At 42.8% G+C, this 18,556-nt stretch overlaps 1 protein-coding gene across 1 annotated transcript in view; it reads right to left on the bottom strand.

Moving 5' to 3' along the window:
• nup107 (nucleoporin 107) overlaps positions 1-18,556 on the bottom strand; it is an 86,922-nt gene that overhangs the window by 36,262 nt on the left and 32,104 nt on the right. The window contains exons 10-14 of the mRNA XM_056276130.1: positions 15,114-15,202; positions 13,875-13,953; positions 12,391-12,504; positions 9,131-9,221; positions 8,860-8,939 (exon numbers count right to left, since the gene is read on the bottom strand). Coding sequence (XP_056132105.1) covers positions 8,860-8,939; positions 9,131-9,221; positions 12,391-12,504; positions 13,875-13,953; positions 15,114-15,202 — 453 coding nt within the window. The remainder of the gene's footprint in view (positions 1-8,859; positions 8,940-9,130; positions 9,222-12,390; positions 12,505-13,874; positions 13,954-15,113; positions 15,203-18,556) is intronic.

Consider the following 18,556-nt stretch of genomic DNA (forward strand, 5'->3'; position numbering starts at 1 on the left):
CAGAGACGCATTCACGTGACGAACACAAGCCGACTCTGCCCCCCTCCCGAAGACAGCGTTGCCAATGATTGCTGCTTCATCGAGTCCGGCCATAGTCGGATCTGACGAGACCGGGGCGCGAACCCCAGTCCCCAGTGAGCAACTGCATTGACACAAAGCCGATGCTTAGACCGCTACACCACCGCAGACCCCATTCGAATATATTTTTGTGCATTGTGTCCATAAGAGGGCAAACCAATACAACCAGAGACATAACGACTTGTACGGGTATATTCATTTCAATGTCAACATTAGATTAGATTAGACTGTTAATTAGCCACATGTCCAAGGCCAGTGGAATTTGTTTTTGGTACACATAAAACTGCAACACAATACATCCATGGACAATAACAGACACTCCACACATTATCACAAACAATATAGTCACATAATAACAGAAACAAACACATCACGCATAACAGTCAGGTGAATGGTGGTGTTTATGCCAGTGGTGTGTGAGGAGCGACTATAGGGAGGAATTCAGAGTCCTGATGGCTAGAGGGAAAAACTGTTTGTGAAGCGTTTAGTCCTAGTGGACAGTGACCTGTAGCGCCTCCATGAGGGAAGGAGCTGAAAGAGGTGATGAGCAGGATGTGAGGGGTCGGAGACGATCTTCTTTGCTTGCTTTACAGTCAGGTTAGTATGTAGAGATTCAACTGAGGGGAGTGGGTTGGCTATGATTTTGGATGCCTTGTCTTTTAAAAGATCTACATACCTACACATTCCAAAAAAAACAAATAAAATGATGTCCTATACTGTAGAACTTCATTTACCTGGTCCGGCCTACCACTGCAGTAAAGTGTTGGGCAGAGCTCAGTGTGACATGACATAAAGAGTTTGATTGAAAGCTGCGAGGGATCAACAGTATGTCTTCCGTCTGTCTATCTGTCTGTCTCTCTCTGTGCTGCGGTTGACGCCAGAGTGAGAAATGAGAACATGCGGTCTCTCGGAGCGAGGTTAATGATTCGTAATTTATGTGTTATTTTTATACAGATCAGGTAATATTCCTACTGGTTTAGCTCAATTATGTGATAGACAGAACTCTCGGAAGACCAGCCCATCAACTATACTGATCGGCCGACTTCTGGTTGGACGATGTAGTGGAAAGACGTACGGCGTTCGCCTCTCGTACAATTTCAGCGATTTTTGTTAATTACGGCTATATTTAAAGTCTACCTTTAGTGTAACGGTTTGATTAAATCAGCTAGTTTGCATCAAAATGACCACATCAACCCCAGCGAGCGGAAAAAGTCAGGCGCAGCGGACTTTGTTCTCCGAAGACGAGGCTAACGTTAACAAGAAGGCGACCAGGCCCCCTCTCACGCTGGAGACGCTGATCATTGAGCTGGAAAAATCCAGGAAAAACATGACTGCTGAACTCACAGCCAAGATGAACGAGGCGCTTGCCCTGATTCATTCAGTTCTTGAATCCATTACCACAACCGTGGTCAAACACACCTCTACTCTATCGGAGATGGAAACTACCCTCTCGACTCACTCGGACAACATTACGAGCCTCGAGCAAGGAGTCGTGCAGCTGCGGTCTAAGGTGGCTTCGATGACAGAAGCGCAAACTAAACTCCAAACGGCTGTGGAGGATCGGATTTGTCGTTCAAAGCGTCAGAACTTAAGAGTTACTGGTCTGCCCGAGGGTATTGAAGGCAAGGATTCCAGAAAATTCATGGCAGATTTATTCAAGGAAGTCGTTGGGGGGCGCTGCCGGAATCCGGCCCTGATCTTGACCGGGCCCATCGCAGCATCGGACCGAAGCCTCGCCAAGGGTCTCGCCCTGTGATAGTGCGCTTTCATCGATGCACCGAAAAGAAGAGAGTGCTGCAATGGGCAAAGGAACACCGCGATGTGGTCTATCGAGGCCACAACACCAAGTTTTATGAGGACTTCAGCGCTACAGTGGCGAGGAAGCGAACCGCTTTTAACGCGGTGAAATCCTCGCTCTTTCGGAAAGGCATACGTTTCAGCAAGCTATAGCCTGCCCGGCTGTGCATCACCTTCAACGCTGTGGATAATTTCTTTGACTCCCCGGAGCAGTTCTACCAAAAACACATACATACTAACTCGTGTACGACTGAAGCTAAGTAAGCGTCATGGCCACGGATTTACTTGACTTTATATGGGTCTTTATTTTATCTCTCCTTGCTGGTAAGACACGAATATAATGTCTAAACAGGCTGAGGAAGTTAGTTCTAGTATTTTGCCTCTTAGGTGAATATGAGCAGTAATCTAAGTCATGCACTATTTGAATTACATGTTATATATGATAGTGTTTTATTGTCCTTGCTTTATCATCTTCTCCATTGTTTTATATCACTGACGTTCTTGATCCGAGGCTTTGCTTAAATTGTGCAGCCTTTGTGCAGCTTACAAGGGTTAAACTTACTTCTGCTTCCATCTAGCCTGCACGGCCCATCCACGGCGTTAACTGTTTCTGCGTTGTTGCATTTCCGCATTGTTTCATAGGAAATTGTCTATGAAATCCATCGCTTTCTTTGCGTGAACTGTAGCACCCCTAGTGGGCTAATTTAATTGAATTCATTTTATTCTTTTTTAATTCCCGATTTTTCTTCAAAAAGTTCCAGTTGTGAATTGCTATTATTTGTAAGTGTTCTGCCGCTTTTACTACGGGCAATCTAGTCAGAGTATATATCTAGTCTGATACAGAGGTAGCCGCTGAGCTGTTTCATACTAACAACTTGCACTGTTTTTTGTCTCTTCATTTATTTTTTTTTCCTTTTTCTCTTTTCTACTTTGATTTTATTTTTTCTCTCTTATTTCTTTCCCAAAACATTATCAGTTCGGCTGGCCTGCTATCTCTGTCTGCTCTTCAATTCCTGTTACAGTGTCTCCATTTAACCGTTAAAAGTGTTCATATGGCGTACATTCTGGACTGTCAAGAGGCGAAATCCGCTGCATAGCAAATCGGTTGTGTACTATCCTATCCTGCAACTCGTCTTATTCTGTTATGGCGAGCTTAGGAAATTATTTGTTGATTGATTTCAAATGAATTCACTGTGTAAAGTTATGTTTTTGTTTTTGGGGGAGAATATGTTAATGTCCCTAAGATGCTTCCGGGATGGTCACCTCATTTCTGCTTCTATCTTAAACGCTTTAGACGTGATCAATGGCTAATCCAAATACACCTCAGAGAGGAACAGATGGGTCTTCTATTAGACTGGTGAGTTGGAATGTCTGTGGATTGGGGGGGGGGGCAGTAAAGCGATCCAGAGTGTTTTCACACCTTATGGGGCTTAACACTGACATCACTTTCCTTCAAGAGACTCATCTGCGTGTAAGTGATCATAACAGAATGCGTAAACCCTGGATTGGGCAAATATTCTATTCAGCTCTTAGCAAATCCAGGGGCGCTGCTATTGTGATTAACAAACGTGTCCAGTTCTCCCCCACACAGATTATTTCTGACCCAGGAGGGCGTTATATCATAAAGTGGTACATTATATCAGACTTCAGTGGTGTTGGCCAGTGTTTATGCCCCTAACTGGGACAACCTATACTTTATGACCACCCTTTTTTCCAATATTCCAAATTTGGATACCCACCATCTTATTTTAGGGGGGGACATGAATTTAGTGATAGACCCTAAACTTGACCGCTCACACCCTAGAACACTCACACCCTCCACCATGTCAAAGATACTATCATCCCTCATGAGTCAATTGGGCTGCATAGATCCCTGGCATTTTTTTCATCCGGTCACAAAGGAATTCTCCTATTTCTCGAAGGTACACCAAGCTTATTCTCGTATTAACTATTTTTGTGTAGACAGGGCTCTTCTCTCTGCTGTGAAATCTACTGAGTATTCTGCTATGATTATTTCCGATCACGCTCCGCTTATTTTGGATTTAGCACTCACGCCAGATGCTAAGAGCCAATGGAGATTCGATACAGGTCTACTAGCTAGTGAGGAGTTCTGTGACTTTATCTCAAAAAGAATCAGTGCCTTCCTTGAGATTAACACGACTGAGTCAACTTCACCCTCTTTATTATGGGAAACTTTAAAAGCAGTAACAAGGGGAGAAATTATCTCGTACAGCATACATCTAGCCAGGAAAAATAAACAAAAACATAAGGAGCTAATTGATGCAATTCTCAGCATAGATAGAGTATTCCAACTCTCCCAGTCCAGACCTGTATATCAAAAGGGTTAAACTACAGTCTGAATTTGATTTGCTCTCCACAAGCAAAGCAGAATACCTCTTGAGACATACTAAAGGGACATATTACGAATATGGCGACAAGGCTAGCCGCCTTTTAGCTCTCCAACTTAAATGCCAGTCAGCCTCCCGCTTCATATCTCAAGTCTATGACTCCTCCCACTCCCTAACTGCCGATCCAACTGAAATAAACTCTGTCTTCACTTCGTTTTACTCCAATCTCTACAAATCGGAACCCCCTTTAAACGAGAATATAATGGAGGATTTTTTAGATAGTTTAGATTTCCCTACTATAGATGCCGATAATAAGAGGGATCTAGACAATCCTATACAGCTAGAGGAAATAGTCGCTTGTCTTGGATTAATGCAAAATAACAAAGCACCAGGTCCAGACGGATTTCCTGTTGACTTTTACAAGAAGTGTTCCCGCCTTATTGCCCCTTTATTATTAGACATGTTCAACGATTCGATCAAAAGAGGATCCCTCCCATCTACATTAAACCAAGCTTCAATTTCGCTTATTCTTAAGAAAGACAAGAACCCTGAAGAATGTGGCAGCTGGAGACCAATAAGTTTGTTAAATTCGGATGTAAAGCTTCTAGCAAAGGTCTTGGCACGCCGGTTGAATCCTTGCTTGGCAGACATAGTTTCTGAAGATCAAACAGGGTTCGTTAGAGGTCGGCATATTTCTTCTAACATTAGAATACTTTTAAATATTGTGCTTTCTCCTGGTGCTTCTCAATCTGCTGAAATGGTTATATCATTGAGTGCAGAGAAGGCCTTTGATCGGGTTGAGTGGGCTTACTTGTTTTCTGTTCTGGAGAAATTTGGTTTTGGGTCTAAATTTATTTCTTAGATACCACTTTTATACTCTGCTCCTACTGCTTACGTGACGACTAACTCACAAAGGTCTGACTACTTCCCTCTAACAAGAGGTACCCGTCAAGGTTGCTCAATCTCTCCCCTGCTCTTTGTAGTAGCTATAGAACCTCTCTCCATTGCTCTCAAATCCTCCCCTTTCTTCACTGGTATCTGCAGGGCTGGACAGGAACATCGCATTTCTCTCTATGCTGATGACCTTTTGCTCTATGTCACAGAACCGGCTAATTGTATAGAGGATATTTTACAAATCTTGATGACCTTTGAGTCGTTTTCGGGCTACAAGTTAAACTTTAGCAAAAGCGAGTGTTTCCCTATTAATGAGGTGGCGAAGCGAATCTCACCAGGTACCCTACCATTCCGACTGGCCCACACCAGTTTCCCTTATCTGGGTGTCAACATTGCTCACTCCCTCCCCTCTCTCCATAAACATAACTTCATGAAGTTGGTTTTGGAAATTAAATCTGATTTGAAGCGGTGGGATTCACTCCCTCTCTCTTTGATGGGCAGAATCAACTCTTATTAAAATGAACATTCTGCCCAGACTCTTGTTTCTTTTCCAGTCCCTTCCAATATTTTTGCCAAAATCATTTATTCGAATGTTAGACAAAACAATTTCACAGTTTATTTGGGCTGGCAGGAGTCCAAGGGCTCGTAGATTGGTGTTGCAGAGGGGCAAACGGGACGGGGGCCTTGCGTTGCCTAACCTTCTATTTTATTATTGGGCGGCCAACCTTCAAAAAATTCATGCTAGGTGTAACTCTCCCAACCTCGATTGGTGCATTATGGAGGATAACTCCTCCCATCCTTCATCTCTGAGGGCTTTGGTCTGTGCCCCTCTGGCTTCTTGCTGTCCTAAATACATTAGAAATCCAATCGTACTCTACTTTGAAAATTTGGAAAAAATTTCGGCAACATTTCAAACTTTCTGTCCCCACTCCATGCAGCTCCATTTGTAATAACCACTTGTTTCTCTCTCTAATTTAGATACAGCTTTCAATCTGCGGAGAGAGAGAGGCTTGGCCCATTTCTCAGATTTATATTTAAAGGGCTCAATCAACACTTTTAATGATCTCTGTTTACATGACATTACATTACAGTCATTTAGCCGACGCTTTTATCCAAAGCGACTTACCATAAGTGCATTTAATGTAGGAAATCAGGAGAACTACTAGTCATCAGAGGTCATAAGTGCATCTAAACAAGCATCTAAGAGCAAAACCAGTGCTTAAGTAAAAGTGCCAGAAAGAGATTTTTTTTTTTATAGTTTAAATGAGTGAATACAATAAGTGCTAAGAACAAGTAACAGGGTAGTAGTTCTTAAAGAGGTGAGTTTTCAACCTGCGCCGAAAGATGGGCAGCGACTCCGCTGTCCTGACATCAGTGGGGAGTTCATTCCACCAGTGGGGCCAGGACAGAAAAGAGCCGAGACCAGGTCGATTGGCAGCAAGGGCCTCTGAGGCACGGGGCAACCAGGCGTCACGAGGCAGCAGAGTGAAGTGGTCGGGAGGGGGTGTAGGGCTTGACCGTGGCCTGGAGATAGGAAGGAGCTGTTCCTTTCACTGCCCTGTAGGCTAGCATCAGAGTCTTAAACTGGATGAGAGCAGCTACTGGGAGCCAGTGTAGGGACATGAGAAGGGGAGTTGTGTGGGAGAACTTAGGGTGGTTGAACACCAGACGAGCTGCAGCTTTCTGAACAAGCTCCAGAGGTCTGATGGCTGACGCCGGGGCGCCAGCAAGGAGGGAGTTGCCATAGTCCAGCCGGGAGATGACCAGAGCCTGGATGAGCACCTGTGCCATCTCATCGGTGAGGAATGGGCGAATCCTCCTGATGTTATAGAGGAGAAATCTGCAGGAGCGAGCAACCGATGCAACGTTTTCAGCAAACGACAGTTCGTCGTCCAGGATCACACCCAGATTCCTTTTTGAGGTAAGTAGTTTAAAGATTGAGGTAAGTTGTTTAAAGTACAATTTACCTCAATCTCATTTGTTCCGGTATCTTCAAGCTCGTAATTACGCTCGCACACATTTCATATCTTTCCCTCAGCTTCCAGTAGGCTCTCTTGACTCTAAGGTACTTTCTCTCCCCAGGGCACGTGGCAGGATCTCAATTTTATATGACCTTATATCATTCCCGGATTTGATTTTTCTAGCAGGGGTTAGGGGTAGTTGGGAACAGGAGCTAGAACGTGATGTGATAGATGAATGGTGGGACAGCGCACTAGCCAGGGTCAACTCTACATCCTCATGTTCCCGTTTAAGTTTAATTCAGTTTAAGGTCTTGCATAGGGTTCATTTTACAAAAGCTAAGCTTTGTAGGCTGTTTCCAGGCGTGAGTGATACCTGCAATAGACGTGGCTTATCACTGGCGGATCATAGTCATATGTTTTTCTTCTGTCCAAAATTAGTTGAGTTCTGGTCCCTTTTCTTTAAGATGATAGGAGAAGCCCTCAAAATTACACTGGATCCCTGCCCCTTGATAGCCATCTTTGGGGTACCCCCTATGCCAACCAGTCTTACCAAGGAAAATTCTGATGTTGTTGCCTTTGCCTCACTCATTGCCCGTAGAGGCATTCTATTACAGTGGAAAAGCCCAAATCCACCTTCCGCTACCTCCTGGTTAAAGGATTTAATGTCATTTCTCCCATTAGAGAAGTTGAAGTATTTTTTACGAGGCTCAACTGCTAAGTTCTACAAAAAATGGCAGCCTATTATCTCATATGTAAATTCTCCTACCTCTCTGGACCCCAACTGATTATCATTGAATCCATTCCTTGGGGTGGGCATCCCGAGCATCCTTTTTATTGCACTGACCTCCCTACTTTATTTCATTTTATCTCATTTTATTTAATTTTATCAACTCCCTGTGTGTGTGTGTATGTGTGTCTTATTTACTTAGTTTTGTATGTGCATTATTTCTTTTTTTTTCTTCTTCCCTGTTTTCTTTAAGAATTTGGGATGGGTGGGGGGTTGGAACAAGGTGTTATTGTAGTTCTCTGTTCTAACACACGAAAAAAAAAAGGGGAAAATGTTGTGAAACACTGATCTGTTCTTTGTGTCTAACATGTATATAACACTGGTTTCCAATAATAATAATAATAAAAAAAAACAAAAAAACCAAAAAAAACCTATACTGATCGGCCTCGTGTCCTTGCATGTGAACCAAGTAAGTTCGTTCGTGCAAGCCTCTTGTCGTGTTGCAGATAGTGAGCTTGTGGTGGGCGGTGCAAAGTGTGAGTCGAGACGCGGCTGTTTGGGTGGTGTTCTGGACATCAGGCCATGCTCATTTGGGTGCATATTTTCCAGATGTGCCCTCAGGTTACCAGTGGTGGACGTAGCTTGCATACGACTTTATCTTGAGGTTTCTGACCAAAATCAGCAGGGCTTTTGAGACTGCCGGCAGTGAAGATCACTCTCTGTGGCCGAGCTGGGCTGTGAGCTCTCTGCCATCTTCACCACACGCTTGCTCCTTAATTATTCACTCGTTCCAGCTTCACCTACATTTAATTTTCAACCGATGAAATCGACGTTGTGTGACTCCTGTCCGTCATGCAGCGTATTCAGTGCGGCGGCCAAGGCTCTCACGAGAACTTGTGAGGCAGCCATCCGCGGTCGTGCTGCTTTGTTTTTCACACACGAATATTAATTTCACTCAAGTGTCTGTTTTTTTTACAATTCCATTATATAGTCGAATTTGTAATATTCACTGACAGGCCTAATGAATTTTGTCCCTGTGTGTGTGTGTGTATACCTCCTCAGCCATTCTCCAGCAGCAGATCTTCCAGATTCCTCTGTTTGGATTCCCTTCTACTGACTGTAACTCTAGTCCACCTTCACAAACACACACACACACACACACACACACACACACACACAATAAGGGAGTTATATCACCAATACCCCATTACTCCGAGGTCATGTTGGGGTCACAGGTTACCTGCGATCATTTCGGGCTCACAGGTTACCTGAGGTCATGTTGGGGTCACAGGTTACCTGAGGTCATTTTGGGGGTCACAGGTTACCTGAGGTCATGTTGGGGTCATGGTACAGCTTCCAGCCTTCCAGAGTTGCAGCTCTCCACGCCTGACCACAGCGCTTACATAACCTCTGTGCCTACACATACACACACACACACACACACACACACACACACACAGGCAGTTGTGTTGCAGTTTGCATTCAAAGTGTCACTGTGTGTCTCTTTGTCCATTCAGTTCATTTTCAAGTGGAGGTACTCCGCTGTTGTGACTGCATCAAGAGCAAGATTCCCAAAGTGTCAAAGTAAAACCAAAAGACAACAACATACAGGAAGAGTAAATGTGTGGTACTGCAGTTGATGCCTGTCTGTCTACCTGTCTTTCAGAGGGATTGGAGTTGATGCCTGTCTGTCTATCTGTCTTTCAGAGGGATTGGAGTTGATGCCTGTCTGTCTATCTGTCTTTCAGAGGGATTGGAGTTGATGCCTGTCTGTCTATCTGTCTTTCAGAGGGATTGGAGTTGATGCCTGTCTGTCTACCTGTCTTTCAGAGTGATTGGAGATGATGCCTGTCTGTCTATCTGTCTTTCAGAGTGACTGGAGCTGATGCCTGTCTGTCTACCTGCTTTCAGAGCGATTGGAGTTGATGTCTGTCTGTCCATCTGTCTTTCAGAGTGATTGGAGTTGATGCCTGTCTGTCTACCTGTCTTTCAGAGTGACTGGAGCTGATGCCTGTCTGTCTACCTGCTTTCAGAGCGATTGGAGTTGATGTCTGTCTGTCCATCTGTCTTTCAGAGTGATTGGAGTTGATGCCTGTCTGTCTACCTGTCTTTAAGAGTGGCAGAAAGGTGCTACTCTGAAAATGTGAAAAACAGGTTCCCTGCAAACAACCCATCATCAGTCTGGAGAGGTTTGAGAGACATTACCAACTACAGGAGACCCCCCCCCTCACCCCCGCCCACACATTGCAGGGAACCACCAAGGCTGACGACCTAAATGGGTTTTACTTCAGGTTTGAAAAGCAAACGTTCCCACCCCTCACCCTTTCTGGCCACAACACACAACCAACTGCCTGCCACCCACTCCCCCGCCCCCTCACCGAACCCCCACCTGCACTCAGGATCTGTGTTGAGGATGTGCACCAGCTCTCCAAGTGACAGAAGACCAGGAAGACACCGGACCCAGATGGCGTGTCACCCTCCTGTCTTAAAGTCTGTGCTGACCAGCTGATCCTCATTTTCACACTGACCTTCAACAGACCACTGGAGCTGTGTGAAGTCCCCTCCTGCTTCAACAAACCTGTATCACAGGATTAAATGACTACAAACAAGCCTGTTGCTCTAATGTCTGTGGTCATGAAATCCTTTGAGAGACTGGTGTTGGCCCACCTGAAGGAAATCACAGGCCTCTTTGCTCGACCCCCTGCAGTTTGCCTACCGAGCAAAGGGGTCAGTGGATGATGCAGTCAACATGGGATGCTCTACATCTTCCAACACCTCGACTCCTCCATACACAAGGAAGGTCCTGTTCGTGGACTTCAGCTCAGCATTCAACACCATCATCCCAGATATCCTTCACTCAAAACTCACCCAGCTCACTGTACCAGCCCCCAGAACTTCCTGACAGACAGGAGGCAGCTGGTGAGGCTGGGGAAACCACATCCAGCACCCGGACAATCAGCACTGGCGCCCCCCAGGGATGAGTGCTTTCCCCTCTGCTCTTCTCCCTCTACACAACTCACTGCACCTCAGGTAACCTGTCTGTTAACTCCTGAAGTGTGTGGATGACACAACCATCATCGGCCTTACCCAGGATTGTGACAAGTCTGCATATAGATGGGAGGTTGATCAGCTGGCCCTCTGGTGCAGCCATAACAACCTGGAGCTAAACATGCTTAAAACTCTGGAGATGACAGTGGATTTCAGGAGGAGCCCCCCAACACTGACCCCACTCCCCCCCACCATACTCAACAGGACAGTGTCTACGGTGAAAACCTACAGATTTCTGGGTTCCACAATCAGCCTAAGACCAAAGGTGGGCATGCAACATAGACACAATCATCAAAAAGGCCCGGCAGAGGATGGACTTTCTCCACCAGCTCAGGAAGTTCAACCTGCCTCAGGACTGCTGATTCAGCTCTACACTGTAATAATCCAGTCTGTCCTCTGCACATCCGTCACTGTCTGGTTTTGGATCGGCCACCAAACAGGACAGGGACAGACTACAATGGACAGTTAGGTCTGCAGAGAAAATCATTGGTGCCGACCTGCCCTCCATTCAGGACTTACACACATCCAGACTCAGGAAATGGGCAGGCAACATCACTGCAGACCCATCACACCCTGGTCACAACCTGTTCCAACTCCTCCCCTCTGGTAGGCGCTACAGAGCACTGTACCCAAAACAACCAGATATAAAAACAGTTTCTTTCTGCGGGCTGTCATTCAAATGAACACTTAACACTGTCAATAAACCAACCATGTTGTATATACTGTACTGTACATGTTGTATATACTGTACATGTTGTATATACTGTACATGTTGTATCTAGTGTACTGTACATGTTGTATATACTGTACTGTACATTGTACATAATGTACTATACATGTATATACTGTACTGGTCACGTTGGATATACTGTAATGTACATTGTATATACTGAACTGTACATGTTGTATATACTGTACTGTACATTGTATATACTGTACTGTGCACGTTGTATATACTGTACTGTGCATGTTGTATATACTGTACGTGTTCATTTTTGTCTGCTCCTGTAATTTATTTTATCCATTCCTGATGTGTCTTATGTCTAATGTGGGTCCCAATTCTTGCGTAGGCTACAGCAGGAGCTGATCTGACGTTTTCTGAAACCTGTCCTGTTTTGTTTATATGCGACAGAATACAGATCCCATGCATGAGAGAAGTTGTCCTGTCTTTCCTACACAACGCAATGAAAAAGTAAACCAGTCACACATACTGTACTGTACATGCTGTATATACTGTACTGTACATTGTACGTATACTGGTACACTCTCATTTACATCTACCTCAGGCATGTATGCCAGTAAGCTGCTAACATGTACTTCAGCATCTCTGATATATTCTCTGCACCACTGCACCTTACCACCTCTTTTCACCTGTATCAGTCAATCCTTGTGTATATATGTGAAGATTGTTGTGTTGTAGTGTTGTTATTCTATGTTAAGTACACTGAGAGAGCCACGAAACCAGTCACATTCCATGTATGTGCAGACCTACATGTGTGTGCAGACCTACATGGCCAGTAAACATGATTCTGATTACCTCGTCTATCATTCCTGCTCTTATTAGGTTGAAAAGGTTTTTCAGCAGCCTGGCATCATCCTGTTTATCCAGGTCTGCTAGGGGGCGCTGTTGACGTATAGGGGCATCTGGGTCCTACAAACACACACACACACACACACACACGGTTACATACACATGTCCAACATGCTGTTATCGACTGTAAGCTTATTGGTTAATTGTTGTCACATGGCAGGAAACTGAAAAAGTGAGTTTCCTGTTGAGCTTCGAGCTGAGCTACAAACTAGTCCCAGTGATTTATCTGCTTGCTAGCTGATGACAGAATTAGCTTTTACTAGGTACAGCAACAGACTTTAAAGGGAAATTTAACTGATTTCGAACTTAATTTCCATGTATTAATCTTAAGGGTGGAATCCCTATAATGTACACAGTATTTGTCAATATTGTCTGTACTGCCGTAGTGCACTACAGCCAGCTGACTCACTACTGTCATCTACTGATGTCAGTGGATGACAGAAGAACTAGAAGTCTGATTGGCTAATATAAGAAACTCTCCTGCAATGCTCTCTGGTACGTTTAGGCCAGTGTTTCTCAACCGGGGGTCCGCGGACCCCTAGTGGTCCGTGGTGTAATTGCAAGGGGTCCGTGAAAATAAAATATCTTTAAAAAAAGATCCTATGACATTTATAGAAATAGGATTATTTTACTCAAATGTGACTGAGACCTTTATCTACCTAAACTATAAAGGGTAACAGGACTTTTTTCTCTAATTACATCTGTTTCACAAGTATAATTTACTGTATTTTAATAAGAGATCTCGCTCCCGTTTGCATTGTTAAAAGTTACTGCATAAAAATTCTGTTGTTACATATATCTGAAAGTTACTGAATACATATTTTTTGTTACATATATCTGAAAGTTACTGAATACACATTCTGTTTTGCTACATATATATCTGAAAGTTACTGAATACACATTCTGTTTTATTACATATATCTGAAAGTTACTGCATAAGAATTCTGTTTTGTTAACTATATCTAAGTTACAACTGAAAGCTCTTATTTTTGCCCCAAAGAGTGAATAAATGCTATAATGCAATTTAAAATGCAGTTTCTACTGTTTCTATCAAATTGCAACCCCCCTCCCCCAAGATCAGGTGGAGGGGTCCTCAGGGTAGATCAAAAATACGCAGGGGGTCCAGGACCCCAAAAAGGTTGAGAACCACTGGTGTAGGCAATGTAGAACAGCTGTATTGGCAGGAAGCAGAACGTCGACCTGTCTCTCAAATGAACTGAACCAGGTAGACCACCAGTAGGACCACCACGACCTACTGCAGGTGCACATCAGTGGCAGAACTCCCCACTGAAGTAAACTGTCTGAAACTGATTTATTATCTGCACTAAATCCATCAGACAGTCTGTCAAAGATCAGACATCAGATATTACAATCACAATACAGCCGTGTTGTCATGGTGATGAATATTATCATTGTCATGCATCTCTCACCAGTTCAGTCACCAGAGGAACATTGAAGCCAACGCCTCCTCCAGTTCTCCTCAGCTTCAGAGCATGGAGTGTATTCTCCCTGTAAAGCGCGCGCACACACACACGCACGCACACACACACACACACACACCCAGAAGTCACAACATACACACATGATAACCCCACAAGTCACAAGAAACACACACACATACATACACAACCTCACAAGTCACAACACACATATATACACAACCCCAGAAGTCACAACACACACACATACCCACCCCAAAGTCACAACACACACAACCTCAGAAGTCACAACACACACACAAACATAACCCCAGAGGTCACAACACACAGCTTCAACCAGACACACACCAGTAGACAGACAGCACTAACCAGTAGACAGACAGACAGTACTAACCAGTACATAGACAGACAGTTCTAACCAGCAGACAGACAGCACTAACCAGCAGACAGACAGTATTAACCAGTAGACAGACAGCACTAACCAGTAGACAGACAGACAGTACTAACCAGTACATAAACAGACAGTTCTAACCAGTAGACAGACAGCACTAACTAATAAACAGACAGACAGTACTAACCAGTAGACAGACAGACAGTACTAACCAGTAGACAGACAGACCTAACCAGCAGACAGACAGCACCAACCAGTAGACAGACAGACAGTACTAACCAGTAGACAGACAGCACTAACCAGTAGACAGACAGACAGTACTAACCAGTACATAAACAGACAGTTCTAACCAGTAGACAGACAGGCAGTACTAACCAGTAGACAAACAGTACTAACCAGTAGATAGACAGTACTAACCAGTACACAGACAGTAATAACCAGCAGACAGTACTAACCAGTAGATAGATAGACAGTACTAACCAGTAGATAGACAGACAGTACTAACCAGTAGATAGATAGAAAGTGCTAACCAGTAGACAGAGTACTAACCAGTACAGACAGACAGTACAAACCAGTAGATAGACAGACAGTACTAACCAGTAGGCAGATTGGCAGGACTAACCAGTAGTAGACAGATAGAGTACCAACCAGTAGACAGATAACCAACCAGTAGACAGATAGAATACTAACCAGTAGACAGACAGACAGTACTAACCAGTAGAGACAGACAGTACTAACAAGTAGACAGACAAGACAGTACTAACCAGTAGACAGATAGACAGTACTAACCAGTAGACAGGTAGACAGTACTAATCAATAGACAGACAGACAGTACTAACCAGTAGACATTCTTGGCATAGTATTCTATGTTATCTGAAAAGTCTCCGATCTGATCCTTGGCGATGCTCTCCAACCAATCAACTACCAGCTGCAACACAACAAATACACACAGATATAAATACATATACATAAACAGGTATACGAGTGAATGTGTGTTTACTAGGGGTTGACCGATATGGTTTTTTCAGGGCCAATATCAATACCGATTATTGGTACATTATGACGGTTGATAACTAATATTTTGGGCTGATATTCAGTTGTGGAAAATGTCAAATTTTGTGCCAAAATTTACAGCAATACAAACGCCAACACAAGGCTGCCTTTAAATGAACATATGTTTAATAGAAAATATTTGAAAAAGATAAAAACGAAGTGCATGATGTTCAAGGCATTATCTGACAACAATCTAACATTCTAGTGTAACAATCTGAGTTGAATTCTTTAGAACAAATTTAAATAATGAAATTACATACAACTAAATTGAAGACAAAAAAAACCTTAAACTATTAGACTCCACATTCATAAAAGAAAACAATTAAACCAGCAGCACACTACTGCTCTATGCTACCCCACATTGCGTGGCGAGCACGAGCTCTCCAGTAGCTAGCATAAAAACACATGGAATTTGGCTAACGCTGCATGTGTTAAACGATGCAGTGATGCAGTGAGACATGTCTTACTGCACGGTAATTTCTAAACTAGAAGACAAATATTTCATAAACATCACCGCACTTATAAAGTAAAACCATTACTTACTTGATACATTCACAAGAACGGTGGCATAGCTAGGATAATTACCTTATAAAGGGAAAATGAAAAAGAGACAGACACGTTGCTTTCTTTCTGTTCAATGTATTGAATGAGGAAAAGTCAGCGCATGCTCCCCTCTGTGGCAATCCTAGGCATTACCAATCAAGTGATGAACTATTCACCCAAAACAAGTCGATCTCAGATGAAATCTAAAGTACTGTCACATATATGACATCAAAATATGTTGTACATGAACTTCCGGTGATGCTATGTTCGAGGGAATAGCCTAAAAGTTGAGCTCCGTCCATCTAACATAATTTCCTAACAAAACTACTAAAAACTCGGCAAAACTGCAAAAATTCAACATGACTTCGTCTGTCAGAGATAAAAGCACAAGTAAACAGGTTAAGAACAAAAATTTGAAGCAACAAATTCAAACACCTGTAAGCGATACAGCTAATGGTAGCCCACATGGTTTAGAATCCAAAATATTAGCTGAGCTGGAGAAACTAAGGAAAGAAAACCTGGAAGGACACAACCAGACCAAGCTAACACTGACAAAGCGGGAGTCATCGATGCAAGAATTGAAAGGTGAAATGACAAAACTTGAGGAAAGAACCACAGAGGCGGAGGGTCGTATTAGTGCCACAGAGGACAACAGGAGGAGATATGAGAGAGCAATCCGATACCTGCTGCACCGGGAGATGGATCTGACGGCCAGCAATTCAAGGATAGTCTAAATTGTATTAGTTATAACGTTAAGGGTATACACAGTCCAATTAAGAGAAGAAAAAAAAAATTCAGTCAACTTAAAAAACTACATTGCTCTATAGTAATGATCCAGGAGACCCATTTGTCAGAAAAGGAACATTTCAAACTAAAAAGAGAATGGGTGGATCAAGTGTATAGTGCTTCTTCTAAAAATGGGAGGAAAAGGGGAGTCGCCATCCTATTCAATAAATCAGCCTACAAACCCCAATTCCAATGAAGTTGGGACGTTGTGTATACCATACCATATGGTAACTGGTTCTATATTACAGACAGTAGTCCTGTCATCTTAAAAATAAAGATAGAGACATCTACAGGACTACTGACTGTAGTATAGAACCAGTTACCATATCACACCATGTCCCTGTCACCTTAAAAATAAAGATACAGACATCTACAGGACTACTGACTGTAGTATAGAACCAGTTACCATATCACACCATGTCCCTGTCACCTTAAAAATAAAGATACAGACATCTACAGGACTACTGACTGTAATATAGAACCAGTTACCATATCACACCATGTCCCTGTCATCTTAAAAATAAAGATACAGACATCTACAGGACTAGTGTCTGTAATATAGAACCAGTTACCATATCACACCATGTCCCTGTCATCTTAAAAATAAAGATAGAGACATCTACAGGACTAGTGTCTGTAATATAGAACCAGTTACCATATCACACCATGTCCCTGTCATCTTAAAAATAAAGATAGAGACATCTACAGGACTACTGTCTGTAATATAGAACCAGTTACCATATCACACCATGTCCCTGTCATCTTAAAAATAAAGATAGAGACATCTACAGGACTAGTGTCTGTAATATAGAACCAGTTACCATATCACACCATGTCCCTGTCACCTTAAAAATAAAGATAGAGACATCTACAGGACTAGTGTCTGTAATATAGAACCAGTTACCATATCACACCATGTCCCTGTCACCTTAAAAATAAAAATAGAGACATCTACAGGACTAGTGTCTGTAATATAGAACCAGTTACCATATCACACCATGTCCCTGTCACCTTAAAAATAAAGATAGAGACATCTACAGGACTAGTGTCTGTAATATAGAACCAGTTACCATATCACACCATGTCCCTGTCACCTTAAAAATAAAGATAGAGACATCTACAGGACTAGTGTCTGTAATATAGAACCAGTTACCATATCACACCATGTCCCTGTCATCTTAAAAATAAAGATAGAGACATCTACAGGACTAGTGTCTGTAATATAGAACCAGTTACCATATCACACCATGTCCCTGTCATCTTAAAAATAAAAATAGAGACATCTACAGGACTACTGTCTGTAATATAGAACCAGTTACCATATCACACCATGTCCCTGTCACCTTAAAAATAAAGATAGAGACATCTACAGGACTACTGACTGTAATATAGAACCAGTTACCATATCACACCATGTCCCTGTCATCTTAAAAATAAAGATAGAGACATCTACAGGACTACTGTCTGTAATATAGAACCAGTTACCATATCACACCATGTCCCTGTCACCTTAAAAATAAAGATAGAGACATCTACAGGACTACTGACTGTAATATAGAACCAGTTACCATATCACACCATGTCCCTGTCACCTTAAAAATAAAGATAGAGACATCTACAGGACTACTGTCTGTAATATAGAACCAGTTACCATATCACACCATGTCCCTGTCATCTTAAAAATAAAGATAGAGACATCTACAGGACTACTGACTGTAATATAGAACCAGTTACCATATCACACCATGTCCCTGTCATCTTAAAAATAAAGATAGAGACATCTACAGGACTACTGACTGTAATATAGAACCAGTTACCATATCACACCATGTCCCTGTCACCTTAAAAATAAAGATACAGACATCTACAGGACTACTGTCTGTAATATAGAACCAGTTAC

Source organism: Lampris incognitus, chromosome 3 (genome assembly GCF_029633865.1).
Source record: "Lampris incognitus isolate fLamInc1 chromosome 3, fLamInc1.hap2, whole genome shotgun sequence".
NCBI classification, from domain to species: Eukaryota; Metazoa; Chordata; class Actinopteri; order Lampriformes; family Lampridae; genus Lampris; species Lampris incognitus.